General features: G+C 40.9%; 1 protein-coding gene across 6 annotated transcripts in view; it reads right to left on the bottom strand.

The window, feature by feature from the left end:
- Window positions 1–4,677: 4,677 nt before the first annotated feature.
- Window positions 4,678–15,885, bottom strand: part of bmp4 (bone morphogenetic protein 4) — a 296,450-nt gene continuing 285,242 nt past the window's right edge. For 4 of the 6 annotated variants that reach the window (XM_069916995.1, XM_069916996.1, XM_069916997.1 and 1 more), the window contains 3 exons: window positions 7,128–7,247; window positions 6,159–6,517; window positions 4,678–5,693 (listed from right to left, as the gene is read on the bottom strand). In XM_069916995.1, coding sequence (XP_069773096.1) covers window positions 4,855–5,693; window positions 6,159–6,517; window positions 7,128–7,247 — 1,318 coding nt within the window. In that variant the 3' untranslated portion in view covers window positions 4,678–4,854. Of the gene's footprint in view, window positions 5,694–6,158; window positions 6,518–7,127; window positions 7,248–8,160; window positions 8,275–8,691; window positions 8,872–15,885 lie in introns of those variants that run through there. The other 2 variants (XM_069916999.1, XM_069917000.1) reach the window with 2 other exon arrangements.

The following is a 15,885-nucleotide window of genomic DNA, read 5'->3' as shown; positions in this document are numbered from 1 at the left end:
GGAGGGGAGGGGAGGGGGGGAGGGGGGGGGGGAGGGAATTAATAAGCCAAAAAAAATCTACCAAAGGTTAGTAAAAGCATACAAGTGCCTAACCATTTTTCATAATCCAATTCACATGACTGTAACTGACTGTTGTAAACTCAGAATCAATGTCAACTGAAATGGACAAAATCAGATTAGGGCTCAACCTATGACCTCTTGGCTACAATGGTATCACATTGCAGTCTACTGTGAAAAGAAAAGGTTTTCCAATTTTGTTATAATGATTTTTGATGGTTATTATATCAAAAAATATTATTCAACCAATAAAAATTCAACTATCATTACAAGTGTTCCCTGAAAGGTAATACTGACATTTTAAATATTCTTCCCAAATACAATACACAATCCAGCTAAATGAATTTGAAGGAAATGTGAAATATATCTTCTAAATTAACCAACTGTGCTGGGTAGGTCACGTCTCCAGAATGGAGGACCATCGCCTCCCCAAGATCGTGTTATATGGCGAGCTCTCCACTGGCCATCGTGTCAGAGGTGCACCAAAGAAGAGGTACAAGGACTGCCTAAAGAAATCTCTTGGTGCCTGCCACATTGACCACCGCCAGTGGGCTGATATCGCCTCAAACCGTACATCTTGGCGCCTCACAGTTCAGCGGGCAGCAACCTCCTTTGAAGAAGACCGCAGAGCCCACCTCACTGACAAAAGAGGAAAAACCCAACACCCATCCCCAACCAACCAATTTTCCCCTGCAACCGCTGCAACCGTGTCTGCCTGTCCCGCATCAGACTTGTCAGCCACAAACGAGCCTGCAGGTGACGTGGACATTTACCCCTCCATAAATCTTCGTCCGCGAAGCCAAGCCAAAGAAAGAATGAAAGACACATACAGCAGGTCAGTATCCACTTCAATAATTGTTTAACAAGTTATGTAGCAATTTATATTGGTGAATATTAACATGCATTTCAGAAGTAGTGAGATAAATACATAGACTGCAGATGCTGAAATCGAGCAAAGAACTGCTGGAAGATCTCAGCAGGTCACACAAGATCCATGGGGAGAAATGGTCAGTCAACTATTTAAGTCGGAACCCTTTACCAAGACAAAGATAAAATAGGAAACATTGACCAACCATTTCTACCATTAAATGGTGCATGTCCTCCAGCAATTCTTTCTCTGTTTCAAAAGTATTTATATGGGTTTAGGTTTTCCAAATGAGATTTTTTGCAATATTAACAAAGTTAAACAGTTTATGAGTCTTATGCTACACATTCTGTTATAAAACAAGCAAGGTGGCTTTTTAAAAAAAAACAATCTGCAGGTCACCACAAAATGAAAAGGTTAACAAATAAATATGGCTTTAGAATTTCTTTCAAAAGCTCAGATTTCCCACACTGGAGCTGTTGCAAACCAAGCTAAATGTATGTGGATTCTATCTTCTAATGAGAACATGAGGAAATATAACTATACATATTTAACAGTCATTACAACTGTTTATCACAAAACCATGCAGTATTATTCATAGCTGAAACTCCCAACGAGAATAAAAGTTGTGTGATTATAAGCATATGTATGCCATTTCAACTGCAATTCACAGACCTAATCCTTAATGAAAAAGGTAGGCATTGTTAGGTGTGAAAATTAAACAAAGAATTTGCAAATGAAATATCTAATTGATACATCTGAGCAAAAAGGAATCGAGGGAATTACCTACCAGCCTTTACCCTACACAAGATGTTGCTGTCTGCTAATTACTGGAATGTAAATCAATTTTAAGTGATTAAAATAACACCAAGTAAACAATCGAGGTTCGTTTCAAATTAAGACTATTCAATATAAATACAACCATTTTGCTTTTCAGACTACATTCTGCTTGGAATGAGCCAAACTTTCTACATGTTGTAGCTTGTTGAATGCTATCAAATTGGAACAAAGAAACGATTTTGAAACTAAAATGATTTACAAACTGATGATAAGGTCTGGGTGTGCACACTACCATAGAGACAACGCCAACGCGATGAAAAAAAGACTGGTGCGAAGGCCATAGCTGAAATACAGAAGTGTAATGTTACAATCAGTTAATAGCTTCAAACGTTTTCTTATGGCGCTAAGATGTCTAGAGAGGTATGCACATATGTAGGAAAGCCCGAGCTTCATTTCCTGAAGCGTTTTAATGAATGTGTGCTTGCTCTCCTTGTAGCTCAGAGTGTTGGGGTAATGAGCGACCAGACAATTACCATTCCAGATTTTGTAATGGCAGGGCGATGTTATCTGAATGAAGCGTATCAGTTGAAATGTGTGTAATTGCACTGTCAAACAGCTGAAAAGCACTCCCATCAGCTTATTGCCACTTCAAAATGAAATTCTTTCTTTGGCATGGTTATGCCTGATATGCAGGCATCAAAGGGGAGGGCAGCAAGTCCTAGCCTCGGGACATTCTACTTGATGAGATAGTACGAAGGTTGGGCGGAAAGGAGATTTTGGATAATTATTTATTTCTGGACTTTTTGGAAGCATAAACAACCGGCTGAAAGAAGGGGCCAGCTCCCTCAGACCGGACGCTGGAGATTGTGGGAAACTCCGGTGGAGGCTGCGAGTCCGAGAAATTTGAGATTTAAGGAGGGGTTGCTCGCGGGAGAAGTTGGAACAGGACGGGCTTTCAACTCTGCCGCGGCGCACCTTCTGGATGGTGTGTTGAGGATCATGGGCATTGTATAACTATGAAGTGAGCCGCCAAGGGAAAAAAAAGACCACTGCCTAAGAGCATCAAACTACAAGGGCTGCCATAAAACTCTATTTACAATTGAAATGTGTGTCAGGACAGCGCCCAGCAGCCACCCCACCTCCAATATCTACCCCTCCTCATTCGGTTCCACTTTCAGCGAAAATAACTCGTGTATTCTAAACAAAATTGCCACTCGATATGGTGAAGCATTTACTCAAAAAGCAGTAGACCTACAAATTATTTGCACCGCGTTTTGGGTTAAAAATCTAAATAAACAATCCGTCAATCAGAGAGGTTATTGTCCTTGGAAACAGACATACCAGAGCCGTGCATCTACAAACAAAAATGATTAGCTTGTTTACTGACTGTCATTAAATATTTATAATATATTTAAAGCATAAGTAGACCACACACAAACTTTGAAGGTGGAAACCAGAAACATTTAAACACAGCAAAGGCGTCTTCCGCCTCCTGGTATTTTTATGCCACATCAAACCAGATTGCGAGCGGGCACTTCTCTAAACCAAGTCGATGCTTAGCTGTTACCTGAAGAATTTTATCAAAGCATCTACTCAGTTTAAACCCTGGGACAAAAGTTATAATAATCTACAAGCATTAAAATTACATTTTACTCTTTAAAATTTCAGTGGAGGTGATACCGTTAACCTTGATTTAAAAATTAAGTTGTTTCTTTTCATTGAAGAGAACAAAGTCACCTGCATAAGGCGACCCGGTAAGATCGGCTGAACAAGTTTTGCTCAGGGCGAAAAAGAGATTCAAAATATTTCATACATGAAAGTCGATTCCCTTCCCCTCCCTTGGTGTACAGTTTAGGATATTATGTGGAACGAAAACAAATGTTTCCTGAGGGAAGCAATCATCAAATCCTTTTTAACGATTTATCCAAGTTGGCCACATTTGAAAACGAACAGGGTTGACAGTAAATTGCGGAGCATGGATGTCTTGGCCTGAGGCTCTGATCTGCTCTCTCCACCTGCACACTCCAGGGAACGCAGGCTTAGGCAATTCTTGCAGATTTCTTTTGAGTTTTAAGCCTGCTGGATCCCTTTTGGGGCCTAACCAGTTTTCATTTCAACATCTTCCCCCCCCCCAAAAAAAAAGTCAAGCCTACATGCAACCTTGATTAACATCTGCTAACCCTCTCGCTACCTTCCCTCAATTCGTTTGACAATGAATTGCTTGGAGGCAAAACTTCTTACAGTCATTGGATGGGGGAGGGAAAGAAGAAGCAGATGAAAGGCTAAACGTCGTAATACAGTAAGCCCTGGTGACAACTGGGCTGTGACTGAAAGGAGAATTCACCAAAATTTGAGTAAATCGCGGGGAAAACTTCGGTTTTAGGCGCAAGGGGGACGATTTCAAACACGGATGTAATTTATGGAACGACCAAACGTGCTTTTTTGATCGGTTTCGGGGCACTTTTCTCAGGGTCTGAAAAACAACGTTGAAGTGAATGACAATCATGTACGAAAAGAAGAAAGCAGATCAAGTCATTTAGATTTCTTATTTCTCGACGATCTTCAGTTTCAACGGGATCTTTCGGGAAATTCATCATGGGGGGGGGGGGCTAATCGTCCATTTGCACCAATTGTTTTTTAGAAGAACTGGTCCATATTCACCTGTTAATCTCCGTTCACACCTTTTACAAATCAGCATCTTAACAAAATGACGCCCGCTTAAAATTGCTTCCTTTTAGAGAATAAAGAAACAATAACATTCTGTCAAGATTTCTAGCTCTGCATACTGTCTTAATCCCAGAGACAATAGACAATAGGAGCTGGAGTAGGCCATTTGGCCCGTCGAGCCAGCACCGCCATTTTACAGATCACTACCATCAGTACCCCCTTTCCAGCATTATCCCCATAACCCTTAACACTTAATATTTAATTCCATACATTCTAATCAACACTTTAACAGAGACGTGGTACAGAAATTTCTTACGTTTAAAATATGACTCAATTTTATTTTCCTTTTATATGTAGTTATAAATATATTTTGTCAAAATATATGATCATATGGTCAACATTTGCACATAGGTCATAAATAATGTAATGGCGAACGCCTGTTACAAATAGTATCCAGACATATAAAAAGTCAATTATTTTTGTTTTCAACGGCACCCACATCCCTCCACAACCATCTCCTGATAGTTTTTCAAAACAACTTTATCGTATTCGTCCAAGTAGAGCATGGATATTGGACTGAGTTCTGTTGGGACACAGCAAGCCTTGGGGATGTTGGAATTTACAGAGTTTACAAGCGTTTGCACGATAGCGTGATTAGTAGAGTTCAGATGATCTGCCAGTGGAAAGGGGCAGTCTCCGTGACAGTAGAAAGCCTGGTAACCAGGCGGTGCCACTATCCAGTCATTCCAGCCCACGTCGCTAAAATCCACGTAGAGAGAGTGCCTCCTGCAGTGCGATCTGTTCTTCCTGCGTTTCTGGCCTTTGCTACTACGTTTGACCCTCCGGATCAGAGCATGTCCTTTGCCATCGTGACTGAAGGTTACAAGCAAGGGTCTAAACTGAGACCAGCCGCCGTGCCTCCGGTGAAGCGACCTGCTAATCCGCACGTGCATACCTTGCCGGCTTTTTGTTTCGTTCAGGTGAATCACCTCGACGGCCAGCCCGTGGTTGGGTTGTTTTTGCAAGGTCCATCTGAGTACTGCTGGGCTCACGTCAAAGCTCTCCCATCGCGTCCTGTTCTGGTGGACCAGCCTGGTGTCGAGGAGTCTGGTGATGAGGTCGCCCTTCTCGCTGGGGGCTCTCATGATTTCATAAACGTTGATGCGATGGAAGCCTTCGTTCCAGTTCAAAACGGTGTCGATTTGTTCACGATACAGCCTCAGTTCTGCCGACGAGAGCACCTCATTCTCGGGCACCACGCTGATATTAAACACAAAACGAAGTTGGGTGTCTTCCTTTTGCCCTGGTATCAGCTCCAAGTGTTCTGTTCCACAACAGAAATGAAAGACAACCCTTAGAATCCGATTCACCCAGGTAAAGTGCGCATATCCCCGGACTAAACTAACATTTGTAAGCAGACCGAGATCAGGCCAACAAAGAAAGACCCGCTTTGCAAAGTTCGTCCTCGTCAAAAAAAAGCAATGGACAAAAGCGACGAGAACACACACACACGTGTGTATATATCTGTGTAGCACTATAGATATATATATAATAGTACATGGTTAAACCCACCCACACGCACATACATATTTACATTTTAAGATCATATATGCAGTCGAACGATGTATATTGGCAATTAACCTAATCGCCCGTGGTCATAATTCTATACAGAAAGTCACTGAAATAAATTGCCCCTGTAAACACTTCATATCAAACTCCCGCCATGTTCTGCGATCACTCAAACAAAAAAAAATCAGTGTTTTTCGTACAGTGGGTGATGGTCCAGTACCTTCATGGTGAAAGCTCCTCACGGTGTTGGCCCGGCTGGTGGATCTCTCGGGATATTCGAAGCTAATATCATGGGTGACCTCGTCCCCAGACTGGAGTCTGTAGAGATCCAGCATGTACTGGGGAACCACGGCAGATTTACTCGGCTGTGGGCGCCGGTGGAGTCCCAACATATTGAGTAAAGTGGCCTCGAATTCCCGTAGCAGTTCATAGTTTTGCGGAGAGCGACGTCCACCAGCCTGGTTTTGTTCTGCAAACTTTTTCCTTCCTTCCTCTGGTATCAGACTAGCATTACCTCCCAGCAAGACTTGGCATAATAAAATTACCATCAGCATTCGGTTACCAGGAATCATGGTGTCTCTGCAGAGCAAAACAAACGACAACAATAAAAAAAAATGAGAATTAAGGGTGATCTTCAATCCACGCCCCAGAGAGCGAGCGCACGACGCAGAAAAAGAGAGTGAGAGAAGAGGTATAATTACAGGGTCTCTCTCGGTTACAGTTAAATAGCCCATAATCTGGCAGATAGCACCATCCTGTTACTCTTTGTGTTTTCACTATCAGTAATTATCTTAAGGCTGCTTTTTTTTGGGGGGGGGGGAAGCGACACCAAAAAATCCTGCAACGGGCATCTTACCAAACGGCCCATAACTGTTGAGAATGGTGGAGATGGGGTTAAACGTTTCTTTTGTGTAAAAAAAGTTTTACTTTCATTGTGTTCACTTTCAGGTCTTGTTGATTATCTCCCCTCTATTGGCACAACATTTCCTTAATTGCTTTCTGACAACCAAGGCACAAGTGCAAAAAGCCACAGTCTCGCCCAACAGCGAGCGACAGTGAATCCTGTAGGAAATCATCGCAAGTACAAGCTCAGGGAGAAATCGAATAAATAAACACACGCATATTGTTAGTGAACAAACAGATGAAATCCCTCCCAGCCCATTAGAAAAGTACAAAAAGGTCTACTCACTGACAGAAAACAAGGCAGACGAAAACAATCCATGATTCTTGACAGCCGATCTTGGACAAGTTCTTGAAAAGCTCAGGGACTCTGGAGCTGGCCGCTCGGCTACGTGTTGTCGAATCCCTCCTGGAACAGTATTTGAATATCATGAGTAGTCTCCGCTTCCTCTCCGCGACGTCAGCGGGACCCGTCCCCGCTGCCAATCACACGCGCCGACTCCGCCCCCACACGCACAAGTCTCCCCCCCCCAGCTGCCAATCATAAGCGACCGCCTCTCCCCATTCGTGCGTCAGTCAGATACCATCGAAGAACCCGCCCTTCGTCGTGATTTCCACGGTGAACTGTCAATCAACACAAGGCGCAGAGAGGCTGAAGCAGCCCGCACGGGGGACAGCGCTGAGTATTAATAGAGCCCAACAGAATAAGCGCATGGAATTCCAGCAGAGTTGGACCCATCGAAATGCGTCTCAAGATGCACCGCAACGAATCGTATCATTTCATCCCGTGAAAGGTGGTCTATCTTTAACGTGCGCTATTTAAGGTCGATTCTTTCCACAATGGGTAGATTTTTAAAAAATCAGATTTGGTTCGTAAATTGCAGCAAAGAGAACCTTTTGCGATTTCCCCGAAATAGCCTCCGAGGGGCAAAAATCCAAACCATCAACAGCTTCAATAAGAAAACGGTTGTACAACTGTAAACCGACCTTGACTTGATGGGCCGAACGGCCTCCTTTCTCTACGGGAACAATTCGAAGATTCTAACTGACATATATACATGTATATAAAAGATGGAATTCCGATGTTATCGATGCAAGACCCCGCAAGTGTATCACGCGTTGGGTTAGATCGCTATTGACGAAAAGTCGACCAACACCCACCTTCATTAAAGGAAATGTTTCTAAGATGGATGCAGCCGCAAGGAAAGCTTTGCAAATGCCTAAATATTTGGCAGATACAAAAGTATATAACACAACAAACGTCAGCACGTTATTTTTCGGCTTGACCTGAAAATGGTTTTCATCTAAAATAGGCATCTCACCTCATTCATAGGTGGGAGAAACAACTTGGCATTCGTTGCCTAACGTGTCCTAATGAGATCGTGTTGACTTCTGCATATTTTATCGTTCAATTCTAGTGAGTCATGATTTTAATACTGCATTGGACAAAAGATTCGAAAAGCACAAGTTCAACTTTACTTGCAAACACTACAACATTAATCGTACTTAATTGAGTACAGCATTAGCAGTAACCTTTAACTGAATACAGACACTGCTCCTGGCACTAAAATCTAAAATAAGTTAAACCAGATGGAACCTTATTAGAATATCAGTCAATCGATGTTCAAAACTCTAAACACCCAGACAAAATATGTTTGCAAAACTCAAGCTATCAGTATTCCGTAGCGTTTTGCTGAGTGCGGCACGTGTGGCTTCAGTCATAAGAAATCCATATGGAGCTTTCAACAGCCACTGTCATTTTCTATTGATCATACAAAGAACTGCATAACAATCCCAGTCTTACCCACATAGAGTATCAATAATGACGGAATCAATATTAAAAGGAGACTCACCATACATTTAACACATTTGCTCCCAAATCATCTCATTCAGTTGATTTGCCTGACACAAGGACAGCATAGTTTCAAATTCTCTGATGGTGACTGAATCGAGGAAAGTCACGAACTCCTTAACTCCCAGGTTAGTTCCATTTGAGGAAAGGGAGCCTGCAACGATCAGCAGGCAGTTCGACTCCTAAGTGGCCGCCCAGCTCATGCAATTTGTTGGGAAGTGCGCACGTCACTGGACTGCTCTCGCCCGGAGTTCATCAAGCCTCACTTATCCGATCTGTAATATTTCATTTCCTTTCTGCTGAAATGAGGAATAATTGCACATCCAACAAGCCACCTAGACCGTATCTATAAACAAGATGCACACTTTCCTCTTCCCGTGTTCTCAAACGACTCGAGTTCACCTCTTTCAAAAAAAAAATCAGCTTTCTTGCAAATAACTTGTATTTTATTCAGAATCCTCCCGCGTGTGATTTGAGTTCTTCCGGAGCGGCAAAAATAGCCCATGAGCAAAAGAAAGTAGAGTGGAGGATCAAAACTTCAGGGATAGAGGCGATTCATGGCGACAGAAGGAGAATCAGATTAAAACCCTATCAGCCGTGGATGAAGCTCACGGAATATTTAATTTTTAACCGGGTAACCAGAAACGAAAAGACGTTCAGTGAAACTTTGCAAGGGAGTATGTCCTCTCTGTCTGTCCGGCCATTTAGCATTTGGCCACGGCAGGTATGGAACCACAAGGATCAATGCTAAGGAGTGAACACTAACACAGTGAAAGCCTTCCCTTCATTTAAGGTAGATGCAAAATAACGAGAATCGCGTCAGTCTCACCAAGGTTTCTGACCACCAGTTGAAATAGACAGCGGGTCGATGGTCATCCTGGGGACAGGTTAGTGGCGTGGAGAGAGACGATGAAACCGGGACGTGAGGTTTCCACGCTTTAATGGCGCTTTTCGCGATCAATATTCTATTGGATCATGAATACCCTTCAGATGCAGGGTCTCCACCTGAAACGCCGGCAGTTTCTTTCCCCCACCGATGCTCGTCCAGCCGCTGTGGTCCTCCGGCCGTTTGTTTTTGCACCTCTGCAGATTCTTAATTTTTTTTTGCATTCCTGGTTTTTTTTCATCTTTGCGTCTTCTTGTCTTTCTTTGCCTCTACATATTAGAGCAAGGAAGCACAAGGCACGGGGACAACATTCAGGAATCTCCATTGGCAGATTTGGAAGCCAGTTTTAATGATACAATTAGTATATCAGCCAATATCACCAGTATTAACTTTTCATTGTTATTTGCCCTAAGAAGGTGGTGGTGGTGGTGGTGAACTGCTGGTGAAGTTATTGTCATGGAGCAATGGTTCTCAACTTTCTTTTCCACTCACAAACCACCTTGCATCAAGGGGCTGTTTTCCTGAGGTTTGTCTCTATAGCTCTGGCATACTTAGGAAGATGAACCTCATCTAAGGCAAAATAACCAGCTTAGTTATCACCCACTGTGACTCTGACCATTCATTCCCTCCGCACCTGTCCTTACCCATGGCTGCAGAGTGCTCATCAATCGCAGCTGCTCACGGAATCTACTCCAAGTTCCAAACTCACAATCTCTACCACCAAGAAGGACAAGGGCAGAAGGCATATGGAAAGGACACCACCTGCACGTTTCATGATTTGGAAATATATGGCTGGGTATAAATCCTGGAGCTCTGTATCTGCCAGTACTGTGTGAGCTAAAACTGGAAATTCTCCACAGGTCATTTGTTTGACATACCAACACCATTTCTTTCTCCATCAGGTGCTCTGTGGTTAGCAAGGAGATTACTTGAGATGGTACTTGAGTGGAAAAAAAGGTTGAGAACCCCCTGTCATAGAAGCATAATTATTCCTATAGAGCTTGAAAAATGATGGAAATCAGAAACAAAAATGAAAATCAAAGCTGGGAATACAGCAGGTGAAGCAGTACGGTTGGAGAAAGAAATAGTTTTTGTGAGAGGGTCAAACTTTATTCAATTCAACCGAGAAGGCATCGGACCCTGGTTGTTCCACAAATGTGCTGGAGAAACTCAGTCGGTCACATAGCATCCATATAGATGTTGTATGACCTGCTGAGTTTCTTCAGCACATTTGTGCATTGCACTTGACCCCAGCATCTGCAGATTTTCTTGTTTAAGGCCCTGTTTGTTTGCCAAAATATTGCTAACTTTATGGTTGCTTGAGTCTCTATCGCCTAGATTAGACAGTTGTGAGAGCTGCTTCAAATCGGGACTCTCACTAAATAATGAGCACGTAAAATAGTTTGAAGATCTGAATTCTAAATAGCAAATTACTTATTGTTTTCATTGGGGCATAAGGTAAAATATTTGTTTTTCCATGGTATGTAATAATTGAACAGCCCAACTACTGGTTAAAGATGCGGGCATGGAGCTTATCATCATTGCAATCTCAATGATATTGCTTTCTGCTGAAGCAGGGTCTCTATACCCATAGGCAATAGATTGCTTAGTTCCATTCGAAGCATAATTAGTGCATTTACAATTTGAACTGACTTTTGTGATGGATCTCTAGATTTATTATTCTTGAGCTCAATTTTTCTGCAGCTCTTAAGATTTTTTTTTACATAGAAATAAAGGAAAAATTCTGTAAAAAAAATTTGCATACTTACCTCCGGAGTGGTCGTTTACACAGCTCTTTTCCTAAGCACTTTTGCACTGCTTTCCAGCTGTTCACAATTTACATTAATGATCTGGATGAGGGGATTGGATGTGATATCTCCACATTTGCAGATGACACTAAGCTAGGAGGGGTTGTGTGCATGGAAGAGGGGGTCAGGAAGCTCCAGTGTGATTTGGATAAATTGAGGGACTGGGCAAATACATTGCAAATGCACTACAATGTGGATCAATGTGAGGTTATCCATTTTGGAAATACAAACCAGAGGGCAGATTACTATTTGAATGGCAATAGATTAAGAGATGGGAAGTGCAGAGAGACCTAGGGGTACTTGTACACCAGCATGCAGGTACAGCATGCAGGTACAGCAGGTGGTTAAAAAGGCAAATGGTAGGTTGGCCTTCATATCAAGAGGGTTTGAGTATAGGAACAAGGATACCTTACTGCAGCTGTACAGGGCCTTGGTGAGACCCCACCTGGAGTATTAGATAAGGTCACCTTATCTAAGCAAGGATGTTCTTGCAATGGAGGGAGTGTAAAGGCGATTCACCAGGCTGATATCTGGAATGGCAGGAATGACTTATGAGGAAAGATTGCGCAAATTGGGATTGTACTCACTGGAGTTTAGAAGATTGAGAGGGGATCTCATAGAGACCTACTGGACAGAATGGATGCAGATGGGATGTTTCCAATGATGGGAAAATCCAGAACCCGGGGCCATGGTTTGAGGATAATAGGCAAACCATTTAGGACCGAGATGAGGAGGAATTTCTTTACCCAGAGGGTGGTGAATCTGTGGAATTCATTGCCACAGAGGGCAGTAGAGGCAGGTTCATTAAATATATTTAAGAGGGAATTCGATATATTTCTTCAGTATAAGGGTATTAAAGGTTACAGAGAGAAGGCGGGGATGGGGTACTGAACTTTAAGATCAGCCATGATCTCGTTGAATGGCGGAGCAGGCTCGAAGGGTCGAATGACCTACTCCTGCTCCTATCTTCTATGTTTCTATGTTTTGTGGAGTTTGCCGGAGGGTGAACGTCATATTCATTAGCCCAGTTTCTTACAGTGTGCCTGCCACAGCATAGACAAGTTATGAATAATTTTAAGAAGAAAGAGGAGTTGTAGAGAACGTGGAATTCACGTCCATATTGGTAGTTAACTTAAGACAGAAATTGTGCCAAAATTAAATAATAAGTGGATAAGGGGGAAAAAAATGTATACAAGGTAGATAGCACAAGGATTGTTCAGTTGGAATTTTACTATATACAAGATTTACTGAGTCACAAATCCATACTTGTAATTAGAAATCAGCTTTCAAGTCAGGAAAGCAGTTTTAGAGAAGCAAATTAAATAGACAAGTTCAATGATAATCATTCTCCTCTTGTAGTTGATAAAGGTATTGGCTTTGCCGAAATGTTTGGCCCAAACATTGAAGAAATCATCCCAAGAAGATCAGTGGTGAGAACTACTTTTCATACGTTGCTTGTTGACTGATATCACTTCAAAGAGATTTCACTCATGCAACATCGAAATGTCATTGAATTTGATGGGCAACAAGTCACATTAAAGGGGAATTATCACAGACCAGGAAGCAAAAGGTACTATTTTGATGAACTTTTTAAACATTTTGCAGAGAGCTAAATGACAATAAGAACTAACATTTTTAAGATAGAAGCAAAAAGATAAATAAACATTTTAAAATCTATTATATTTTGAAGTACCAGTATGTGTGAGGGGCATGGTAATTATGGATTTGTAAGACAATAAAAAGCCAGTTATATTTTTGCATATATTTTCAGTTTTTACAGTGGGGCCACATTAAAATGATGTCAAATTGACAAGATTTTGAACATTTTCTGATTCTATTGCAAACTTCTGAAAACTAAAAGTTTTTAAATTTTTTGATTTTATGGGGCTTAACCGAAATTTAAGAATTAATTCTTACAGGTCATTATTTTCTGTACTCCACTCTCAAAAGAAATTAATTTTAAATCAGAAATCTGAAAAATCAAATGGAAGCATATATTTTAAACAATTTTCTAGATCTCTCCCATGCTTTTTATGCTGATTTAAACATTTCTATTGAAATAATTTCAATATTTCACTTTGAAACTGTTGATTGCAACCAGCTGTATTTTAATTGCAGCTGTCCTGTTTCATGTAATATGGTTCTGGGCATTACCAGAGAATAAATGCAAATGACCACATGAAATCAGTCAGCAAATTTTCTGTGCGTTTTGTATTTATGTGAAAGTTTGTAGCAAACATTTTGTTTTGGTGCTTGGTACAGGAATGATATTGCATTGTAATAGTTACGTGTTATTTTATTAAAGTTGCAGGTTTTTTTTCAGGGCAACATCCATGCCATCAATTGTACGAATTAGGGGCAAGACATCCAAACGTGTTGAGTACACTTGTCAAGTCTGGGTCAGGTGATCAAACTCACAAGAAATTCTGGATCTGGGCAACAGCATGCCATGCTGTGTCTGCCCAGCAGTACTTTACTCAGGTTGGGAATTTCCTTGATATGATCTGAGGTGCTCTCTGAACTTGATCGCTCCAAGTCTATGAGCTCTTTAGCATAATATTCCAATAACATTTCCAGTCACCCAAAATGTCCAATGCTCATCAGCCATGTCCTCAATGTTAATCAAATGTCTAGAGTGTGACCATGGTTCTACTGTCCAAGTTATTGTTTGCACAATACTGGCTGGTGAAAATGAAAAAAAATTCAGCACAGTTGAATCTTGAAAGAACAACACAATCATCTAGGAGATTATGTTAATTCACTACACCACTGGAAGATTTGAATTGGCACTCTCTGGTTCTCCATTCTTGCATCCATGCAGATGCACATTGCACCATACTTCCAGAAGACTCATCACAGTTCCCCTGCTTTTTCAAATCTTTCCATAATGATCTCATTTGTTCCTGGATCATCATCAAGCCTAAGGGATCTGATTTGGATCTTCTAATCATATACTTTTTTTTCCATTGTCCATCAGAACTTTTCCCTTTTCTTTCTTCCATTCTCCCATCAAAACTTTTCTGCCTGCTGTAAAATGTAATGAAATGTTGGCACGAACATTTATTTGTTCAAGTTTGTTGTCATGTACTGAGGTACAGTGAGAAAGTTCATTTGGCTTGCAATCCAGCTAGTCAGTCCACACATGGTGCAGCAATGAAAACATGCAGAGTTACAGTGTCACAGAGAAGCATCAGTTCGAACAGAGCAAAAGTGATGTTAAGGATTTTTCATGCGATCGGTATTGCAAGATTTAATCAACAGTTAATATCAATCAAATCTTCACCCTCAAGACTACATTAATTTTATTTAATTTAATGTTAATCTTAACATGTTCTTAACATGCTCTTAGCAGAATTGAAAACTTTAAAACTGCTTGAGCTGTGTTGAAGAAAGTCCCAAATAAGCTGTAATAACAAAGAGAACAGCCATTCTGTACAAAAAAACAATGTATGGAAGGCTACACTAAATGTAATTTGAGCATTTCAAGCACAATGCACTGTTTCACATGGAGAATGTCATGAAACTCACAAAGATCTAATGGGGTAAGAGCAAAAATCTATAAATCAAATGTTCGTAAATCAAGGAATTGCTGCATTTAAGTTGATGATTATGGGTCAGATTGAGTATGGGAAAATGTTAAAATACTAAGGCATATATTGGTTTTGGGTTAAACTAAGGACAAGTTATATTCTTTCAATTTTATAAGCAACCAAAGAGATCCCTAGTATAAATGTCTCCACTTAAGAAAAATGAAACAATTACTGCAAACTATCGTACACTCCTCTGTCATCTCATTGTTTCACTCTTTAAATCCAATAGGTGTTATCCTATATCAGCATTATATATCCTCTTTAGAAAATGGTAAGGATTTCTATTTCATGTAGAAGTTTCCCTTCAGCCATTGAACAAAGCAACTTATGCAAAAGTTCAAGGTCACAGACAAACTTTGAAAGCTGCGAACAAGGTTTAAATTTGAGTCAACTCAAACATGATGCGCCCAATAAACAGAAGATGTGAAAAGCCTGAACTTATGAACTAGTTTAGTTTAAACAGAGGAAGTCCTACTCCTCCCACCAAAAACTCCTGATTTCCCCAGGGGACAGGATGTCTGAAGGGCACATTGTATCAGAGCCATCAAACAGCGTGTATAAGATGGACAAGCCCCTATCCAGCAGAACAAGTTTTGTCCCTAATTAGGAAGTTAATTGCAGGTTTTGATATTAGATACAACAGGAATTTAAATGACACACAAAAGAGAGCTACCTACAAAACACCAATTTTGAAAAAAATGATAATGTTCCTGTTCAAGTAAACAAACTGAACCTGCGCAGCCAAATTCAAACCGTACTGCAACGAGGTTTGTAACCAATTGTAAACTGAACTATCAGAATTAGATTTGTGATTTCATTGATTATTTAAAGCAGAATTACTTCAACTACTCTATTTTTTGTCTTCTGTGTCTGTTTCAATTTTATGAGGTCACAGTTAAGTGTTTGCATGG

The sequence above is a fragment of the Narcine bancroftii genome, chromosome 2, assembly GCF_036971445.1.
Source record: "Narcine bancroftii isolate sNarBan1 chromosome 2, sNarBan1.hap1, whole genome shotgun sequence".
NCBI classification, from domain to species: Eukaryota; Metazoa; Chordata; class Chondrichthyes; order Torpediniformes; family Narcinidae; genus Narcine; species Narcine bancroftii.
The sequence above is the reverse complement of the archived record's forward strand: the minus strand, read 5'-3'. Positions and strand labels throughout refer to the sequence as shown.